Here is a 22,845-nt window from a genome sequence, read left to right on the forward strand (position 1 = left end):
TTCCTGCGACGTGGGAAGCCATGCCTGAGCTCACTTCAGGGGCGACGGTTCCTTTCATGGTCCCGATCTCCCCACACCAGCAGGCGACCACATGGAGTGTCGCCTCCATGTATCCTCTCCTGGAGCCAGGCCTAATGCCGGACAACTGGCCCTGTCCACCCGGACTGAACTCCGTGGCTGTACAGAGGCCCCTCTCTATGGCGTCCGAGCAGCCCCCACTGTCCCACCACTGTGAAAGCGGATGGCACAAGGAGGCGGACGGGTCCTCTCCACCTCCCTAACAAACGGATGATGGATTGAGGCTTATCCCTGCACCGTCCACGCTGCACAGAACAGCGCTGAAACCCACATCCGTGGCCGCTCCATGCCGGCACGCGCACCAATGGTGAGTGGATCCATCTTCAGTGGGATATTCACATGCTGACAGGCAGCCTCAGCCACTTCCCTGTGGCCCACCTCTCTGAGGTAACGCTCTGGATGGCTGCAAAAATTTAGTCCCCGGCTTCGGCCGATTTGTAGGCCGCATCCTGGAAGTCTTGCCTGGAACGCCCCGCTGGTGTCGCCCGCCGGCTACAGAAATTTAGGCCCCGGCTTGGGCCTATTCAACATCTTGTCTGTGGCTCCGCCCCCCAAATTGGCGCTTCTCGCTCTCTGCGAGATTTTATCAACTCTGCAGCTCCCGGTGGCCATCTTGGTCCACCCGGCCAGCTCACACTGGGGTGACAGTATTTTTGCATTAAAGGGGCACATCGACTCTACATCAGTACCCAGGTAAGGAAGTACCTCATGACCAGTATTTCCTGGTCTTAAAGGCAAACAAGGAATATGGATTGGATATTGCCTGAGCTTGCCAGAGCTTCAGAGACTAAACTCCCTCGAGAGCATTTGCCATTCAATTCGGATAAGCGATTCACTGGACAGAAGCCTCTACGTGGGATGCCATGCCTGGCCTGTTTTTTAAGGGCGACGGGTCCTTTAAAGGGCACCGATCTCCCCACACCATCAACAGACGAGCACACGGAGTGTTGTCTCCATGTTTCCTCTTCTGCATCCAGGCCTAACGCCAGACAACCTGTCCTGTCCACCTGGAGACCTGTACTCTGTGGACATATAGAGGCACCCTTTTTGGCGTACGAGCTCCCCCCTCTGCATCACCACTATTTAGTGGATGATGCAAGAAGGCGGACAATTCCTCTCCACTTCCCTGTTAAGAGGTTGATGGATCGAGGGTTCCTAATTTTTATCTCTGCACCGTGGAAAGAGGAGATGACAAGAGACTATGACCTGCTGGATGCAGCCGCACATTCTGCCATGGGGCAGATTAACCGGGTAGAATCTCCTGTGGTATTCCTACCAGTATCCCTACCTGATGGGTCATCAATTAAAAATACCACGGACTGTCAGATAGCAAATCTGGTTCGTTGCGGCTTCGAGTCCAGCGCTCTATCCTCCCTAGCGGCCGCATGGATTGCTAGAGCAATGGTCTCCTGGCTGGAGACCTTAACTACCTTGATTCACACCAGCAACAACTGGCCAATCAAATCCTTTGAGCGGGAGACTGACAAAGGATTGTATAAGGATTGTCCAGCACAGTCTAGATCTAAGGGATCTTGGTTCCAAACAGGGGAACGAAAAGTAAGATTGACCCTGGACCTCAAACTTCTAACAACCTTTGACATGGTCCTCCTTCTTTGGATGGAGTTCCTCCGCTCAGCCATTACTTCAACAGAAAAAGGTGCAGTTTCCGGCATCCATCGACATTCGGGTTGCTTGCCCTCTGCAAAAAACTCCTTCGCCTTTCCATTCGTCAACAGCATTTTCATGTCACAACCTTGTCCTTTGGCCTTGCTTCCGCACCCAGAGTGTTCGCTCGGGTCATGGCGGATGTCATGTTTCTCTTGCACTCTAGAGGCGTGCTCGTCCTGCCCTGTTTGGTCTGTCTAGCCGCCCTTCCAGGACTACGCTGAGTCGTCTATATCTCTTGCGATACCTTCTCTCCTGGGCTGGCAGCTACACTTAGACAAGTTCTCCTCATTTCCAGCCCAGCAGATATCCTTTTTGAGGATGATCCTGTACACTTCTAGAAGGATGGTAATTCTTCCTCGAGACAAGGTCATGGCCCTTCAACAGGGAGCTCGCGCAAGGAGAGTTCTGAGGACTTGATTACTCACCCCTCATTTCATTCGATTTGCTAAGAGAGTTCTGAGGAAAAATTGTGACAACAATGGAAGCGGTTTCCTTCGCTCCGCTTGTTTTCAGCAAGTCAAATAGACTTTCAGACAATAGTCTCTGAGCTCCTTCTTTATCCAGGCCCTTTCTCCCGGTTCAATGGTTATTAGTAACTACCAATGCCAGTCTTCTTCTCCCCATCATTGTTCTGGAGATCCGAACGGTAGTCTTACATCAGGTCCACTGCCTTCTGGCGGGTCACCCTATCCGATTTCAATTGGATAATGTCACGGCGGTGCCTTACGTCAGTCATCTAGCAGGTACCCACGATCAGGCGCCATGACCGAGGTACCTCACTTTCTCTGATGGGCCGAAGTCTATTATTCGGTGATCTCGGCAGTATATATCCCAGAAGTAGAACTCTGAACGGCAAACAAATTCAGCCGTCAGGGTTCCGCCTCAAGTCAGTGGGAACTTCACCCCGAAGTCTTCCATCAGATCTGTCCTTACTGGAGCTCTCCAGTTGTAGGTGGGATGACATCCAGACTGAAGGCCAATGTACTCGAGTTCGTGGTTCGGCCTCGAGATCCAAGAGCCATCGCTCTCCATGCTCTGGTTCTGCCGTGGTACCAGTTTCCATTTCTCCCCTTCCACTGCTTTCGAAAGCCTTTCGGAAGCAGAAAGGGGCCCAGTGATCCTCAGAGATCCGAACTGACCACGTCCGTTTTTTGTTTGCGGAGCTAGTATCTTCACGCCTTATCGCAGCACAACTGCAAGTAGGGACTTTCTCACAGGGAGTTTTCACACGTAGTTCTTCCCTATCGCATACCGTTAGATCATTGGGACCTTATTATTCCTAGGAGCCTTACAGTAGGCTCCTTTTTCATCCGGGCAGACTTTACTATCAGGGAAAGTCATCCCGTTCTCCTCTGCGATATTCTCACTCTGACGAGTCTTCGGAGCTAGCTTCTCTGCTCTTTCAGACTTTTTTCCCTTATTACCTTCGAGGCAAGGTTGTCCTCAGGCCATCTCCATCCCTTGTTACCAAGGTGGTACTGTATTACCACGGTTATGAGGGCATAGTTCTTCCCTCATCTCTTTTGGCTCCAGTCCACAAAATGGAATAAGATCCCCCATATTCTGGACGAAGTGAGTGCTCTGAGTAGGTACGTCTTGAGGACAGCGTCCTTCTGAAGGTTGGACATTTTATTTGGGCTTCCTGATGGTAGAGGAAGGCTTCCTGACATTTTCAGGAAGGGTTTAGCCGTTTCATCGACCATGATAACATGGTGAATTCTTTTCACCATCCAGGAGTCCTTCCGTGCTAGATGTCAGCCTATCTCCCGGTCTATCAAGGGTTCTAGGCACCAGGCGTCAGCAAGGCACGCCTGCAAGCTTGCGGATTCGTCCAGTCCGCATGCATTCTTGAAGCACTATAATTCCCACACTTCCACAGATGTGAGTCTGGGCAGGCGGACTCTGCAGGCCGCGGTGGCGCACTTGTAAGTAGCGGTTACACAGGGCCTGATCTATTGTTGTCCCCACCCAGGGACTGCTTTGGGACGTCCCACGGTCTGTGTCCCCCAATGAGGCGAAGGAGAAATAGGGATTTTTGTGTACTCACCATAAAATCCTTTTCTCCGAGCCATTCATTGGGGGACACAGCTCCCACCCTGTTATTATCTTATGCTTGTTTTTTAGAATATGACATGCTATACGCTCATATATTGTTATTGATCTCCTACTGCTTTTGCACCGAACTGGTTAGCTGAGAGCCAGCAGGAGGGTATATACTACAGGGGAGGAGCTAACTTTTTTTGTATCACTTAGTGTCAGCCTCCTATTGGCAGCAGCATACACCCACGGTCTGTGTCCCCCAATGAATGGCTCGGAGAAAAGGATTTTACGGTGAGTACACAAAAATCCCTATTTTTCTCCTCAAAATTTGGGGTGCGTCTTATAATCCGGAGCGTCGGACGATGTTCATTCAGTTGTTTAATTTTATAGAAAAAAGCAGATCACAGACATGGCACAAAACTAAAGTCATTTGAAATGGCGACTTTCTGGCTTGAAGAAACACTTGGTTACTTTTTTTAACCAAGCATAGGGAAAAAAATGATGGAATCACTCAATTATGAGGAAAAAATTATGGAATCACCCTGTAAATTTTCATACCCAAAAATAAATCAAATTAGATCTGCTCTCATGCCCCCCCTCTGTTCTCTCGTGCCCCCCTCTGTTCTCCTATGCTCCCGGTATTATGCGCTTGTCACTAGAATATAGCAGTGATGCCAGCAGGGTAAATCCCAAGTCATAAATTGCTTCCTTAATATGACAATGGTACTGGTCCCCCCTGGCTACCTGCGGTGTGCCCTCTTTGGTATACACCAGGTAAGCACAGGAGCCACAGGCAGCAGGAGACTGTGTGACCATGAAGGTAAATAGAAGAGGATGTGTTATGTTTGTATTGTATGCTGCCTGGCATTAAAGGGGTTATCTGAGATGGGGAAAATATACAGTATATACATACTAGTTTATTTAAAATAAATCCTATAGAGAGAGATATTGCCCTCCTGTCACCCCCGGGAATTCAGCCACAGACCTCTCTGGTGGTCGACAGCAGCTCTGGAAGCGATGACTGCACCATCTGGATGTCACAGAACAGATAAAACCTGTGATTAACTGCAGCGGTCAGGTGACTGTGAGGGTATGTGCACACGTATTTTTGAGGGCTGCAGATTTTTCCCCAGCGGATTCCAGAAATCCGCAGGTAAATGACACTGCGTTTTACAGCGGATTTACCGTGTTTTTTTCCCCGTATTTTGTGCAGATTCCACCTGCGGTTTTACACCTGAGGATTCCCATTATGGAGCAGGTGTAAACAGCTGCGGAAACCGCACAAAGAATTGACATGATGCAGAATATAAACCGCTGCGTTTCCGCGTGTTTTTTTTCAGCAGCATGGGCACAGCGGATTCCATTTTCCATAGGTTTACGTTGTACTGTAAACACATGGGAAACCGCTGTGGACGCACAGCGGCGGCTCTGCAACGTGTGCCCGTGGCCTTAGACGTTTCTCTGAAGGGGGGCCTGTGCCAGTCACCTGACAGTTGCGGGCTTTAATTTTCTCTTATTTTGCCAAATTTTCAAAAGAGTAAGGGGTGGTCTTAAAAAATAAAATTAAAAACCCCTTATTACATTACTTAGTGATTCTCATTCGTGTCGGTGTTCCCCTCTGGTACCAAAAGTGATGTCGACCTGTGCATTATTTACATGACCACTGCAGCCTGTGATTAGTGGGGGTCAAATGGTGACTGCCCCTGCAATCATTATTATTTATCGTACATCTGGATACAGATCTACAGTACGTAGCAATTAAAGGGGTGTTCAGACATATTTCTGCACTCTGTGACTTCAAACTACTGAATGCATGTAAAGAGTAAATGTAATGTAAATTGAATGTAAGTAAAGGGTAAACCAGATTTATATTGATTTTACTATGGGGGGGCACCGTTTTGCAGTTCGCCTCAGGCAGCATAGAGGCTATGTTCACTCCTGCACTTTCTGCTGTTGTATTTTATTTTCCTACTTCCAGTTTGATGACTATTAGTTTGAGTATCACTAGTGCATGCTGGGGTTCTCTAAACGAAGCATCATCAGGGGCACAGGCTGCGGTCACAGCCCCTGTCCCCTCCCTGAAACGAAGCGTTATCAGTGATCCCTGCTGTGCCTCCCCAGTGCCATGTGTGATGACAAATAAGGGACAGCACTGTAAATATTGAGTCTTTGTATAAACTTGATTTGTCAATAAAAGTGTAAAAACGTATGAAATGCTAATAATTGTACTTGAGTAACATTTGTGTCAGTCTGAAAACTTTTGTCCAACTATTGTAGCCGCCACATGAGTCTTCTGGTGAGAAGAGCTCTGATATAATGCCCCCTCTTGTCCTGCCCACACGCTTCTTTGACATGCCCCCTCTTGTCCTGTCCACACGCTTCTTTATGACATGCCCCCTCTTGTCCTGCCCACACGCTCCTTTATGACATGCCCCCTCTTGTCCTGCCCACACGCTTCTTTATGACATGCCCCCTCTTGTCCTGCCCACACGCTTCTTTGACATGCCCCCTCTTGTCCTGCCCACACGCTTCTTTGACATGCCCCCTCTTGTCCTGTCCACACGCTTCTTTATGACATGCCCCCTCTTGTCCTGCCCACACGCTTCTTTATGACATGCCCCCTCTTGTCCTGCCCACACGCTCCTTTATGACATGCCCCCTCTTGTCCTGCCCACACGCTCCTTTATGACATGCCCCCTCTTGTCCTGCCCACACGCTTCTTTATGACATGCCCCCTCTTGTCCTGTCCACACGCTTCTTTGACATGCCCCCTCTTGTCCTGCCCACACGCTTCTTTATGACATGCCCCCTCTTGTCCTGTCCACACGCTTCTTTGACATGCCCCCTCTTGTCCTGCCCACACGCTCCTTTATGACATGTGAACACTGTGTGCCTGTACTTACTCCATTAATATTTGTTTATTCTGTTTTTCAGAGATTTACCGCATTGTGTCCCAGAAGCAGATGTCTGACAGACGTGAGAATGACATGTCCCCCAGTAACAACGTAGTTCCCATACATGTCCCACCCACCACTGAAAATAAACCAAAGATGCAATGCTGTCAGAACATATAATGGCTGCTGCCTGCGACGTGCCAGGCTCTGAATCCCTGTGTCCAGCTCTGGAGGGGCCAGGCTCTGTACCTGACCAGCCCTAGAGGTGCCAGGCTCTGTATATTCCCCCTGTCCTGCACTGGACTCTTTGGAATTCTTTTTTTTTTTTTCTCCCCTTTTTTTTTTTTCTTTTGTTAATATATTTTTTGAGTGTATGTGTGTAAGAACTTTAATTTTACTATTCCATCTGGATTTTTACATGTCTTAAATTCTTTTGATTTTTTTTTCATCTTCCTATATTAAAGAAACAATCTAATTCTTTCTCTTCCTCCCTCCCTTTGCTCTGCCGCCTTCCTCCTTTCTTCTCTAAAGACAAGATGATTCCAGGTCTGTCCTAACCCCCCATCCTCCTCTTCTTCCTCTCCACTCAGAGATGTCTGTATAATATATGAAATAAAAGCATGTTGTCTGCTGGAGGCATATTCTCCTCATACCTTGTGACTCAACAGATCTTTTTTCTGTTCTTGGGTTGTTTTTCTCACTAATCTAGTAATAGGTAATGTCACTTGTATGTCACTCATTGCTAGAACCGCTGTTTTGATCTATAGAAACTACATGGAAAAAAACAGGTGTGATGTGTAATAAAGTGTTTATACTGTTAAGCCTTAAGTCACGTTTTTCTCTTCACGCTCTGCCTTCCCGCAGCTTTCTGCAGACATTTGGGGTAAGACCTCCTTCTGCGGCCATCTTAGCGGTGAGAGGATGCAGGACTTGTTTTTAATGGGTTTGTAGGATATTTATAAGGTGACCGAAGAGCAGCAAATGGTGTAAATTGAAAAATAACCATACAATTTTTATCAGTTCAAATCCCCACCCCCACTGCTCCAGGGTCCCTGCAGGTTCTGCAGTGATGGCGTTGGATACATCATTCATGTAAACCAGGGCTGTGGAGTTGGAGTCAGTCTATTTTGGTGGAGTTGCTATAAAATGGTCCGACTCCTAAAATGTATAACAACTTGGGTAGAGTAGTACAGTGCAGGATGTGCTGTAAATTTTCCCATAATAATTTGGAAAGTGATGAAATATCCTATAAATATATTTTCTGTTCCTGATCTAAGGATCTCGGCTTTTAGTTGAGATGAATCTGTGCTGCACTTTATGCACATGCTCAGTAGTGACCAGGGCTGGGTAGTCTGTCCGGGAACTTGAGGAGTCTGAGGTTTGGCTTACCGAAGCCACAGTCCTGATGTGAACACTGCCACTAATTACTGACCTCAGTCGCCACTTGCTGTACATGCATCACCGCTGAGGAAGTGTCCACGTGGATGAAAAACTTAAAAGGAAGGTTTCATCAGAAAATTGCCTCTCGTTTCGGGGCGGCCTGTGGGCAGCTCTTTCCTAGGTCTCTTCTTGGTTTCTCTGGATAAGACTGCCTACACTGATTACACAAGGACCACAAGATGGATTTCTTCACCCTACGTATCATTTCAATCAGTGTAACAGCGCCAAGATGACAGTGCCTGTAGTTAACTTGGCAAACTCATGCTGACAGGTTCACTTTAAACAATATACCCACAGAAAAATAGAGGAGCACTGGAGGCTTGGGAAAAGTGTATGCAGCAGATGTCACCATGCAGAAGACCAAGGAACTGCATTACCTCACTAGAGAGCAAGTACTCCCCTAAGGTGCTGCCCCTTCTACAGAGAGAATCCGTATGCCAAGTCCAGAGAGACGGCGTATGGATACCGGAGCCAGGCAAATAGACAGGAGAAAATGGGTTTAGAGGCCACTTTAGGGTTACTTTTTGACCAGGAAATAAACTGTTGAAGTGAATTGGAAACTCTTTAACATGCTGGACATAATTAGTTAAAAAAAAAAAAAAAAACTGTTACTCTTAAATTAAGTTTCGGGATTGGCTGAAGCCCTGGGAAGATGGAAGGTGAGATGCGCTTTTTTACTTGGAGGTTTCTTTCCTAAAATCGCTGACAACCCCTTTTTAAAATTAACTGATCACTTTAAAGGGACTCTGTCACCTGAATTTGGAGGGAACAATCTTCAGCCATAGGGGTGGGGTTTTCAGGTGTTTGATTCACCCATTCCTTACCCGCTGGCTGCATGCTGGCTGCAATATTGGATTGAAGTTCATTCTCTGTCCTCCGTAGTACATGCCTGCACAAGGCAATCTTGCCTTGCGCAGGCGTGTACTATGGAGGACACATCCGAAAATCCTGCCTCTATGGCTGAAAATTGTTCCCTCCAAATTCAGGTGACAGAGTCCCTTTAAAGAAACCCTTTTCTTAAAACCTAAGGATCAAGTGATCATGCCGCGCCCTGTTTCTGAGAATTCAGATTGCCTGTGACTATCTGATTTAGTTCTGTGCTATAAATAATAAAAATGGTTATCAAAATTGGTTTTCTAAACCAGAAACCCCTACAAAAAGTAATTATTTTGGAACCAAATATAATATAATATTTTATACAGTTGAATCAACAGTTTTGACCACAATCGCCCAATATTGTGTACCTTATACTGTAACTACAACTGTGAGGCATGTTCCCACCTAGCGTAAACCCTTAAAGGGACTCTGTCACCTGAATTTGGCGGGACTGGTTTTGGGTCATATGGGCGGAGTTTTCGGGTGTTTGATTCACCCTTTCCTTACCCGCTGACTGCATGCTGGCTGCAATATTGGATTGAAGTTCATTCTCTGTCTTCCATAGTACACGCCTGCGCAAAGCAATCTTGCCTTGTGCAGGCATGTACTATGGAGGACAGAGAATGAACTTCAATCCAATATTGCAGCCAGCGGGTAAGGAAAGGGTGAATCAAACACCCGAAAACTCCGCCCATATGACCCAAAACCAGTCCCGCCAAATTCAGGTGACAGGTTCCCTTTAATGGTCTACTTCTACCTGCTTTTCTTTGATCTTTGGTGTATGTGCAGAAAATCTACTGCCATTGGCAGTTCAAGCAAAGTGCATGTGATTTAATGAAAACTTGTCCCCATTGAGCGTTTAAAAACTGTTGAACTGTACATTTTTGGGGCGTCCTGTTCTTCCCTTTATTGGCTTGTATCCAGAATCTGAAAAACACATATGAGAAATATATTTGCATTAAGTACAGAATCACAGCATGTTTGCATTTACAAAATGATGCTTTAAATCTGCACCAAAAATTGAATAATTGTTGTAAATTTTTATTGCGTATTTTGGTGCAGACCCCTGGTGGAAAGTAAAAAAAGCAAACAAACCTTTTTGTACATGGTAAGATAGCCTACGATGTATCAGTGATAGAATCAGAAAATATTTTTGGAGTTTTCCTCGTGGTGATGGGATTTTCTGTATAATTTTTTGGCTTGTGGTATTCATTGATTTTTATTTTTTTTATGTCAAGTTCTTCAATATGGCACACACTGTTCACAAATTTTTCCAAAAAGTTTAAAATTTTCTTTATTCTTAATTTGAAGTTTATTACGATTTCAAAAACACAGTCCAAATCTGTTTTAAGCAATCCAAAATGCATTACTTAGTATTGGTTGATCGTGGGATATATACTTGTGTATGGAAATGCTTTTTATTTTTGTCATTTACCATTTAGTTTTTTTGTTTGAATCTCTTATAGCAATAAATAAAATTGTCTATTAAATTATTTCGGACGTGCCTAAAATCACTTCATGGTGGGACGGGAGTACACGTAGGTAAACATTTTGTAACTTTTCTAAAAGTTGCAGTTGATACGGCTGAAAACGCGAAAGCCACCCACACAACAAACAAACTTTAGTGCTACCTATTGGTAGTAGCATCCTAAAAGTCAATATCGACCCTCTAATGAGCCTTGTCACATGCGTTAGGATAAAAGCCCAAGCCAAAATCTTCTAACCTTGGCATGTCAGGATTGACATGTCACTCTCCGCAAGGAGAAACGTTACCCCTTGGATCACAGGGTTGACACAGAATTTCTACTAAGCTTCTGTTGTGTGTGCTTGGAGTGGATGTAGCACTGATCCTGGCACTTTGACCCTTTATATGCTGCTGTCAATATTGACAACGGCATGTGAGAAGTTTGACTGTGGAAAATCAATCCATCATGGAGCGCTGATAATTGTTATGGTACCAAGGAATACTAATGATGACCTCTGAGTTATTGTCAATGCAATCGACGGATCTCCACTTCAAGTCCTATATGGGACTAGTAAGTGTTGTAAAAGAAAAAAATGTTTTAAGTAGTTTAAAAAATATATATAAACATATACAGTGGCTCACGAATGTACCATGTTCACCCCCTTGATTTTTTACCTATTTTGTTACTTTACAACCTGTTTAAATGTTTTTGTAATCCGATTTGTGTGTGATGCATCAGCACTAAATACTCTAAGTTGAAGTGAGAAAAATATAGGCATAAATTAAATTTTTTGAGATCAAATAACTAAAAATTGGCATGTACATATGTATTCACCCCTTTTGCTAGAAGTCCCTAAAAATGTATGGTACAGGCAATTACCTTCATAAGTTACATTCTTAGTGAAAGGAAGTCCACCTGTGTGCCATCGAAGTGTCACATGGTCTGTCAGTATATGCACGCCTTTACTGAAAAGCCAGAGAGGCTTCAACACCACTAACCAAATAACACCATGAAGACCAAGGAGATCTCCAAACAAGTCAGGGACATAGTTGTGAAAAGTACAAAGCAGGGTTGGGTTATAAAAAAAATAAAAAAAATCCCAATCTCTGATACCCGGAGCACCATTAAATCCATTATTATTAAATGGAAAGAACATGGTACAACAAAAAAACTGTGAGAGAGGGCCGCTCACCTAAACTTTCAGCCCGAGCAGGGAAGGCATTAATTAGGCAGCACAGAGACCAAAAATAACCTTGAAGGAGCTGCAGAGTTCACAGGCAGAGACTGGAGTATCTGTCCATATGACCACCAAAAGCATTACACTCGATAAGAGGTCGCTTTTATGGAAGAGTGGGCAAAAAAGCCTTTACTTACGTTTGGAGTTTGCCAAAAGACGTGGTAGACTCCCCAAATGTATGAAGGAAGTTACTGTGCTCAGTTTAGACCAAAATTGAATCTTTTGGCCACCAAGGTAAACGCTATGTCTTGCACCAAACCAACACAGCTCATCACTAGTGATGAGCGAATATACTCGTTACTCAAGATTTCTCGAGCATGTTCGGGGGTCCTCCAAGTATTTTTTAGTGCTCGGAGATTGTTTTTCTTGCCGCAGCTGTATGATTTACATCTGTTAGCCAGCATAAGTACATGGGGTTGCCTGGTTGCTAGGGAATCCCCCCAGGTACTTATGCTGGCTAACAGATGTAAATCATTCAGCTGCGGCAAGAAAAACTAAATCTCCGAGCACTAAAAAAATACTCGGAGGACCCCCGAGCATGCTCGAGAAATCTCGAGTAACGAGAATATTCGCTCATCACTACTCATCACCCCAAGAACACCATCCACGCAATGAAACGTGGTGGCAGCGTCATGCAGTGGAGATGTTTTTTGGCTGCAGGGACAGGGAAAATGGTCTGAGTCGAAGAGAAGCTGGATGGTGTGAAATACAGGAATATTCTAGAGCAAAACCTATTTCAGTCTGTCAGTGATTTGAGACTGGGATGGAGGTTCACCATACAACAAGGCAATGACCAAAAGCATATTGCTAAAGCAACACTTGTGGTTTAAGGGGAAATGTGTAAATGTTTTGCAGTGGTCTAGTCAAAGCCTAGACCTTAACCCCTTAAGCCCCGAGGGTGGTTTGCACGTTAATGACCGGGCCAATTTTTACAATTCTGACCACTGTCCCTTTATGAGGTTATAACTCTGGAACGCTTCAACGGATCTTGGCGATTCTGACATTGTTTTCTCGTGACATATTGTACTTCATTTTAGTAGTAACATTTATTCGATATAACTTGCGTTTATTTGTGAAAAAAACGGAAATTTGGCGAAAATTTTGAAAATTTCGCAATTTTCCAACTTTAAATTTTTATGCCCTTAAATCACAGAGATATGTCACGCAAAATACTTAATAAGTAACATTTCCCACATGTCTCGTTTACATCAGCACAATTTTGGAACCAAAATTTTTTTTTGTTAGGGAGTTATAAGGGTTCAAAGTTGACCAGCAATTTCTCATTTTTACAACACCATTTTTTTTTAGGGACCACATCTCATTTGATGTCATTTTGAGGGGTCTATATGATAGAAAATACCCAAGTGTGACACCATTCTAAAAACTGCACCCCTCAAGGTGCTCAAAACCACATTCAAGAAGTTTATTAACCCTTCAGGGGTTTCACAGGAATTTTTGGAATGTTTAAATAAAAATGAATATTTAACTTTTTTTCACACAAAATTTATTTCAGCTCCAATTTGTTTTATTTTACCAAGGGTAACAGGATAAAATGGATGCCAAACATTGTTGTACAATCTGTACTGAGTACCCTGATACCCCATATGTGGGGGTAAACCACTGTTTGGGCGCATGGCAGAGCTCGGAAGGGAAGGAGCGCCATTTGACTTTTAAATGCAAAATTGACAGGAATTGAGATGGGACACCATGTTGCGTTTGGAGAGCCACTGATGTGCCTAAACATTGAAACCCCCCACAAGTGACACCATTTTGGAAAGTAGACACCCTAAGGAACTTATCTAGATGTGTGGTGACCACTTTGACCCACCAATTGCTTCACAGAAGTTTATAATGCAGAGCCGTAAAAATAAAAAATCATATTTTTTCACAAAAATGATCTTTTCGCCCCAAATTTTTTATTTTCCCAAGAGTAAGAGAAGAAATTGAACCTCAAAAATTGTTGGCCAATTTGTCCTGAGTACGCTGATACCCCGTATATGGGTGTAAACCATTGTTTGGGCGTATGGCAGAGCTCGGAAGGGAAGGAGCGCCATTTTACTTTTCAATGCAAAATTGACTGGAATTGAGATGGGATGCCATGTTGCGTTTGGAGAGCCCCTGATGTGCCTAAACATTGAAATCCCCACAAGTGACACCATTTTGGAAAGTAGACCCCTTAAGGAACTTATCTAGAGGTGTGGTGAGCACTTTGACCCAACAAGTGCTTCACAGAAGTTTATAATGCAGAGCCGTAAAAATAAAAAATCATATTTTTTCACAAAAATAATCTTTTCGCCACCAATTTTTTATTTTCCCAAGGGTAAGAGAAGAAATTAGACCACAAAAGTTGTTGTGCAATTTGTCCTGAGTGCGACGATACCCCATATGTGGGGGTAAACCACTGTTTGGGCGCATGGCAGAGCTCGGAAGGAAAGGAGCGCCATTTGACTTTTCAATGCAAAATTGACTGGAATTGAGATGGGACGCCATGTTGCGTTTGGAGAGCCCCTGATGTGCCTAAACATTGGAACCCCTCACAAGTGACACCATTTTGAAAAGTAGACCCCTTAAGGAACTTATCTAGATGTGTGGTGAGCACTTTGACCCAACAAGTGCTTCACAGAAGTTTATAATGCAGAGCCGTAAAAATAAAAAATCTTATTTTTTCACAAAAATGATCTTTTCGCCCCCAATTTTTTATTTTCCCAAGGGTAAGAGAAGAAATTAGACCACAAAAGTTGTTGTGCAATTTGTCCTGAGTGCGACGATACCCCATATGTGGGGGTAAACCACTTTTTGGGTGCATAGCAGAGCTCGGAAGGGAAGGAGCGCCATTTGACTTTTCAATGCAAAATTGACTGGAATTAAGATGGGACGCCATGTTGGTTTGGAGAGCCCCTGATGTGCCTAAACATTAAAAACCCCCACAAGTGACACCATTTTGGAAACTAGACCCTCTAAGGAACTTATCTAGATGTGTTTTGAGAGCTTTGAACCCCCAAGTGTTTCACTACAGTTTATAACGCAGAGCCGTTAAAATACATTTATTTTTTTTTCGCAAAAATTTTTTAGCCCCCAGTTTTGTATTTTCACAAGGGTAACATAATAAATTGGACCCCAAAAGTTGTTGTCCAATTTGTCCTGAGTACGCTGATACCCCATATGTGGGGGGGAACCACTGTTTGGGCGCATGGCAGAGCTCGGAAGGGAAGGAGCGCCATTTGGAATGCAGACTTAGATGGATTGGTCTGCAGGAGTCACGTTGCATTTGCAGAGCCCCTGATGTACCCAAACAGTACAAACCCCCCACAAGTGACCCCATATTAGAAACTAGACCTCCCATGGAACTTATCTAGATGTGTTGTGAGAACTTTGAACCCCTAAGTGTTTCACTACAGTTTATAACGCAGACCCGTGAAAATAAAAATTCTTTTTTTTTTCACAAAAATGATTTTTTAGCCCCCAGCTTTGTATTTTTACAAGGGTAACAGAATAAATTGGACCCCAAAAGTTGTTGTTCAATTTGTCCTGAGTACGCTGATACCCCATATGTGGGGGGGAACCACTGTTTGGGCTCATGGCAGAGCTCGGAAGGGAAGGAGCGCCATTTGGAATGCAGACTTAGATGGATTGGTCTGCAGGCGTCACGTTGCATTTGCAGAGCCCCTGATGTACCCAAACAGTAGAAACCACCCACAAGTGACCCCATATTGGAAACTAGACCTCCCATGGAACTTATCTAGATGTGTTGTGAAAACTTTGAACCCCCAAGTGTTTCACTACAGTTTACAACGCAGAGCCGTGAAAATAAAAATCCTTTTTTTTCCCACAAAAATGATTTTTAGCCCCCCAAATTTTTATTTTCCCAAGGATAACAAGAGAACTTGGACCCAAAAAGTTGTTGTCCAATTTGTCTCGAGTACGCTGATACCCCATATGTTGGGGTAAACCCCTGTTTGGGCGCACGGGAGAGCTCGGAAGTGAAGGAGCACTGTTTTACTTTTTCAATGCAGAATTGGCTGGAATTGAGATCGGACGCCATGTCGCGTTTGGAGAGCCCCTGATGTGTCTAAACAGTGGAAACCCCCCAATTATAAATGAAACCCTAATCCAAACGCACCACTAACCCTAATCCCAACTGTAACCCTAACCACACACCTAACCCAGACACACCCCTAATTCTAATCCCAACCCTAATCCCAACCGTAAATGTAATCCAAACCCTAACCCTAGCCCTAACCCTAACCCTAACCGGAAAATGGAAATAAATACATTTTTTTTAATTTTATTATTTTTCCCTAAGGCTAGGTTCACATTGCGTTAGGGAAATCCGTTTAGCACTAGCGGATTGCGCTAACACAATGTCTTTTTAGGTGTCGTGTTTAGTGGTCGCGTTAACGTCCCCGCTCTGGAAGATCGGGGATCGGACCTCGGGCGCGCCGCGGACGCTGCAAGCAGCGTCTGAGGCGCGCCACAAAAGAATGGCACCTTGCTAGCGCGAGCCGAAAATGGCACGCTCTAGCGATGCGCTACACCTGAAAATCACATTGCTGTCAATGGTTGTGCTAACGGACCCGTTGCACGGCGTTAATTGTGACATTTTCGCCGTGCAACGCTGTCCGTTAGCGTTAACCCATTAACGCAATGTGAACCTAGCCTAACTAAGGGGGTGATGAAGGGGGGTTTGATTTACTTTTATAGCGAGTTTTTTAGCGGATTTTTATGATTGGCAGCCGTCACACACTAAAAGACGCTTTTTATAGCAAAAAAGTTTTTGCGTCTCCACATTTTGAGACCTATAATTTTTCCATATTTTGGTCCACAGAGTCATGTGAGGTCTTGTTTTTTGCGGGACGAGTTGACGTTTTTATCGGTTACATTTTCGGACACGTGACAGTTTTTGATCGCTTTTTATTCCGATTTTTTTGTGAGGCAGAATGACCAAAAACCAGCTATTCATGAATTTCTTTTGGGGGAGGCGTTTATACCGTTCCGCGTTTGGTAAAATTGATGAAGCAGTTTTATTCTTCGGGTCAGTACGATTACAGCGACACCTCATTTATATCATTTTTTTTATGTTTTGGCGCTTTTATACGATAAAAGCTATTTTATAGAAAAAATAATTATTTTGGCATCGCTTTATTCAGAGGACTATAACTTTTTTATTTTTTTGGTTATGATGCTATATGGCGGCTCGTTTTTTGCGGGACAAGATGACGTTTTCAGAGGTAACATGGTTATTTATATCCGTCTTTTTGATCGCGTGTTATTCCACTCTTTGTTCAGCGTTATGATAATAAAGCGTTGTTTTTTGGCTCGTTTTTTTTTTTTTTTTCTTACGGTGTTCACTGAAGGGGTTAACTAGTGGGCCAGTTTTATAGGTCGGGTCGTTACGGACGCGGCGATACTAAATATGTGTACTTTTATTGTTTTTTTGTTTTTTTTTTATGTAAAGAAATGTATTTATGGGAATAATATTTTTTTTTTTTCTGCTTTATTTAGGAATTTTTTTTTTATTTTTTTTTTTACAAGTGTGGAAATTTTTTTTTTTACTTTTTCACTTTGTCCCAGGGGGGGACATCACAGATCACCGATCTGACAGTGTGCACAGCACTCTGTTAGATCGGTGATCTAACATACAGCCGGGCAGGATTAGAGCTGCAGCTGCAGCCTGATCCTGACCCGGAAGTGCTCCCTGCAGGACCCGGATGCAGCCCGGCGGCCATTTTGGATCCGGGGACTGCAGGGAGAAGACGCTCGGTACACGGTGAGCACATCACCGTGTACCGATCGTCTCAGGGAAGCCCGCAGGGAGCCCCCTCCCTGCGCGATGCTTCCCTGCACCGCCGGCACACCGCGATCATCTTTGATCGCGGTGTGCCGGGGGTTAATGTGCCGGGAGCGGTCCGTGACCGCTCCTGGCACATAGTGCCGGATGTCAGCTGCGATAGGCAGCTGACACCCGGCCGCGATCGGCCGCGCTCCCCCCGTGAGCGCGGCCGATCGCATATGACGTACTATCCCGTCCATGGGAATTAAGTCCCAGGTCACCTGGACGGGATAGTACGTCATATGGGATTAAGGGGTTAATCCAATTGAGAATCTGTGGTCAGACTCGAAGATTGCAGTTCACCAGAGGAAACCATTTACAGGCGCTTCTTACAAAATTAGAATATCATCAAAAAGTTAATTTATTTCAGTTCTTCAATACAAAAAGTGAAACTCATATATAGAGTCATTACAAACAGAATGGTGTATTTCAAGTGTTTATTTCTGTTAATGTTGATTATGGCTTGCAGCCAATGAAAACCCAAAAGTCATTATCTCAGTAAATTAGAATACTTTAAACCACCAGCTTAAAAAATGATTTTAAAATCTGAAATGTTGGCCTACTGAAATGTATGTTCAGTAAATGCACTCAATACTTGGTCGGGGCTCCTTTTGCATCAATTACTTCATCAATGTGGCGTGGCATGGAGGGGATCAGCCTGTGGCACTGCTGAGGTGTTATGGAAGCCCAGGTTGCTTTGATAGCAGCCTTCAGCTCGTCTGCATTGTTGGGTCTGGTGTCTCATCTTCCTCTTGACAATACCTCAGATTCTCTATGGGGTTACGGTCAGGCGAGTTTGCTGGCCAATCAAGCACAGTGATACTGTTGTTTTTAAACCAGGTATTGGTACTTTTGGCAGTGTGGACAGGTGCCAAGTCCTGCTGGAGAATGAAATTTCCATCTGCAAAAAGCTTGTCGGCAGAGGGAAGCATGAAGTGCTGTAAAATTTCCTAGTAGACGGCTGCGCTGACTTTGGTCTTAATTAGTGATGAGCGAGTATACTCATTACTCGAGATTTCCCGAGCACGCTCGGGTGTCCTCCGAGTATCTTTTAGTGCTCAGAGATTGTTTTCTTCGCCGCAGCTGAATGATTTACATCTGTTAGCCAGCTTGATTACATGTGGGGATTCCCTAGCAACCAGGCAACCCCCACATGTACTTATGCTGGCTAACAGATGTAAATCATTCAGCTGTGGGGAAAAAAACAAAAATCTCCAAGCACTAAAAAATACTTGTTGGACACCCGAGCGTGCTCAGGAAATCTCGAGCAACGAGTATACTCACTCATCACTAGTCTTGATAAAACAGTGGACCTACGCCAGCAGATGACATGGCTCCCCAAACCATCACTGATTGTGGAAACTTCACACTAGACATCAAGCAGCTTGGATTGTGGCCTCTCCACTCTTCCTCCAGACTCTGGGACCTTGATTTCTAAATGAAATGCAAAATTTACTTTCATCTGAAAACAACACCTTGGACCACTGACAACAGTCCAGTTCTTTTTCTCCTTTGCAGAGGTAAGACGTTTCTGGCGTTGTCTATTAGTCGCGAGTGGCTTGACACAAGGAATGCGACACTTGTAGCCCATGTCCTGGATACGTCTATCTGTGGTGGCTCTTGAAGCAATGACTCCAGTAGCAGTCCACTTCTTGTGAATCTCCCCCAAAGTTTTGAATTGCTTTTTCTTAATCCTTTCAAGGCTGCGGTTATCCCGGTTGCTTGTGCACCTTTTTCTACAACACGTCTTCCTTCCACTCAACTTTTCATTAATATGCTTGGATACAGCACTCTGTGAACAGCCAGCTTCTTTAGCAATGACCTTTTGTGGCTTCCCCTCCTTGTGGAGTGTGTCAATGACTGCCTTCTGGACATCTGTCAAGTCAGCAGTCTTCCCCATGATTGTGGAGCCTACTGAATCAGACTAAGGGGCCTTTTTAAACACTTAGGAAGCCTTTGTAGGTGATTTTGTTCATTATTCTAATATAGTGAGATAATGATTTTTGGGGGTTTTCATTGGCTGTAAGCCATAATCTTCAACAGAAACAAATAAACACTTGAAATAGATCGCTCGGTAATGACTCTATATAATGAGTTTCACTTTTTGTATTGAACTGAAATAAATTAACTTTTTGATGATATTCTGATTTTATGAGCAGCACCTGTAACTTGAAGGAGCTAGAGCAGTTTTGCCTTGAGGAATGGGCAAAAATCCCAGTTGCAAGATGTTGAAAACTCATAGAGACTTATCTAAAGTGACTTGCAGCTGTAATTGCTGCAAAAGGAGGTTCTACAAAGTACTGAATTTTGGGGGATGATTAGTTATGCACTCTGAAGTTTTCTGTTATTTTGCCTTATTTGTTTACTTCACAATAAAAAGGAAAACAAATGTTCACAGTTGTACACATTTTTTACATGAACTGATGCAAACCCTAAAAAACCCATGTGAAATTCCCGGTTGTGAGGTCGCAAAACACCAAAAATGCCAAGGAGGTTGAATACTTTTGCAAGCCACTGTGTATAAAATCCCCAAATCCCAGTTTAAAGTAAAAGAAAAAATTGCAAGACACCCCCATAAAAATTAGGAAGCAGCATTACCTTTACTCTGCGTGTAGATGCGATAACTTGTCAATAACACTGCACGGTAAACGTCCCCAAAAAATAAGGTAAAAATACTTTTTCTGATTTATTGTATTTTCTTCATGCCTCCTACCAAAATAGAAATTCAAATGTGATCTAAAAATCAAAAAATGGTAGCATTAAAAATTACAGCTTGTCCAGCAAAAACAATGTCTAACACAAATCCTCCTACAGAAGAACAAAAGGCTGTGAGTATCAGAATATAGAAAACTACTAAGGAAATTTTGTTTTTGACAATTTTATCTCTGAAAGGGATCACACAAAGTGTAATTTTGGTCTGAACAGCACTCGGACAAATGATATTCAATGGTGTAGTGCAGATGAGTGATTTTTTTTTTCACGGATCAGCGCTTGAAAAAAGTTGCAGCATGCATTTCTCAGTCGTTGGCCATCTTGATTTCGTCTCCCCTTCTGGTGTGGTTGCATTAATGCAGACATTTCTTATGATGCCTCATGTCTTGCAGCGGGAGCAGTCTCCCCTCACATTGCCCTTGATCTGCTTTCCATACCTCATAATGTCAGCGATAATAGATCGGTAATATAGAAGTGTTATTGCCCGACTGACACTGCAGAGTATAAGGTGGGAATTAATCCAGTCTGCCATTTTGTACGTCAGTCTTGATTCTTAGTCCTCACTCTGCAGCAAGATAAACAAATTCATTAAGAGGCGTGCTCCTTTATACAAATTTGGCGCATATTTCAACTATCCATGTACCAGCATCAGAAAATGTACTTCTGTCATGAATGTGTGGGGCTGATCTAGGCCCTGCCACTTTCACTAAGCTCCAACCACTATTCAAAAACTTAGCAAAGCTGGTGAAAACCATCAACATTGAAAATGTCTGTGCAACTTTGTATTACTCAAAAATTTGCAACTTTTAACACCTGGTGGAAAATGCTTGATGAATGAGGGTCTTCGTGTTTCTTAGGCCGGCCTCACACTCAGCGTATAAAAATACAGTCCGTAATTTACGGCCGTAATACACAGAAAAGTCCCCCAAATAGTGGTCCGTATCTCATCCGTAGGCAGGATGTGTCAGCGTATTTTGCGCATGGCATCCTCCGTATGGCATCCGTACTGCGAGATTTTCTCGCAGGCTTGCAAAACCGCCATACGGACATACAATAGACCCATGTTCTCAAAAAATCGTAAAAACATATATACTGTTATATGTCAGTGCTAGATAGCTTAAAAGCCGCTAATTCAATTGCTGGCTTTTCCTATCTCCTTCTCAAACCCGACATGATATGAGACCTGGTTTACATACAGTAAACCATCTCATATCCCTTTTTTTTTTGCATATTCCACACTACTAATGTTAGTAGTGTGTATGTGCAAAATTTAGCCGTTCTAGCTATTAATGTAAAGGGTTAAATCGCAGAAAAAATTGTCGTGGGCTCCCGCGCAATTTTCTCCGCCAGAATGGTAAAGCCAGTGACTGAGGGCAGATATTAATAGCCTGGAGATGTCCTCATATGAACTTGAGCCTGGGAACTTTTCAGAACATTTTCCCACGCTCGAGTTCATATGAGGACATCCAGCAGAGGGCGCCTCACCGCAACTGAAGGTAACTACAGGTCATTGACCTACATTCCATTCATTCGCTGGGGTTTTACTGGCAGGAGCACAGCTGCATTAGCAGGCTCCTGCTTGTAAAATTAGTTAACCCCTTCAGATGGATTTACAGCGGGGGACAAGACTGATTATCGGAAGGTATGGGATATTGTTGTTTTTTTATTTTACCTCTTTTACAGAGCGAGGGTCTTCAGGTGGATTACCAGTATAATAAACTATTCCAACAATCTGTGTATTTATTTCATTAAAAGACTTTGTAATAATGTGTGTGTGTGTGTGTGTGTGTGTGTTTAACCATTTCATACTATTGGATTAATAATGGAGAGGTGTCATAATTGACGCCTCTCCATTATTAATCTGGCTTAATGTCACCTTACAATAGCAAGGTGACATTAACCCTTCATTACCCCATATCCCACCACTACACGGGAGTGGGAAGAGAGTGGCCAAGTGCCAGAATAGGTGCATCTTACAGATGTGCCTTTTCTGGGGTGGCTGGGGGCAGATGTTTTTAGCCAGGTGGGGGGCCAATAACCATGGACCCTCTCCAGGCTATTAATATCTGCCCTCAGTCACTGGCTTTACCATTCTGGCGGAGAAAATTGCACGGGAGCCCACGCCAATTTTTTCCGCGATTTAACCCTTTAAATTAATAGCTAGAGTGCCAAATTTTGCACATACACACTACTAACATTAGTAGGGTGGAATATGCAAAAAAAAAAGGGATATGAGATGGTTTACTGTATGTAAACCATGTCTCCTATCATGTCGGGTTTGGAAAGGAGATAGCAAAAGCCGGCAATTGAATTACCGGCTTTTAAGCTATCTAGCGCTGTATGAAATATTAATATATATACATATATGTGTCTCACTGACATATATATATATATATATGTATATATATATATATACCCCTATACTATGTGTAGACATTTATTTTAGCTATTCTATTCTAACCTGTCAGTGTGATTTTACTGTACACTGCACTGAATTGCTAGCTTTTCTATAGAACACCGCTGCGTATTTCTCGCAAGTCGCACTGCTGGTCCGTGTGTAATCCGTATTTTTCTGGCCCCCGTAGACTTTCATTGGCATATTTT

At 43.7% G+C, this 22,845-nt stretch overlaps 1 protein-coding gene across 1 annotated transcript in view; it reads left to right on the forward strand.

Moving 5' to 3' along the window:
- The window catches only part of RAB11A (RAB11A, member RAS oncogene family), a 54,098-nt gene extending 46,597 nt beyond the window's left edge, over window positions 1-7,501 (forward strand). The window contains exon 5 of the mRNA XM_069766377.1: window positions 6,721-7,501. Coding sequence (XP_069622478.1) covers window positions 6,721-6,860 — 140 coding nt within the window. The 3' untranslated portion in view covers window positions 6,861-7,501. The remainder of the gene's footprint in view (window positions 1-6,720) is intronic.
- Window positions 7,502-22,845: the final 15,344 nt, after the last annotated feature.

Source organism: Ranitomeya imitator, chromosome 4 (genome assembly GCF_032444005.1).
Source record: "Ranitomeya imitator isolate aRanImi1 chromosome 4, aRanImi1.pri, whole genome shotgun sequence".
NCBI lineage: Eukaryota > Metazoa > Chordata > Amphibia > Anura > Dendrobatidae > Ranitomeya > Ranitomeya imitator.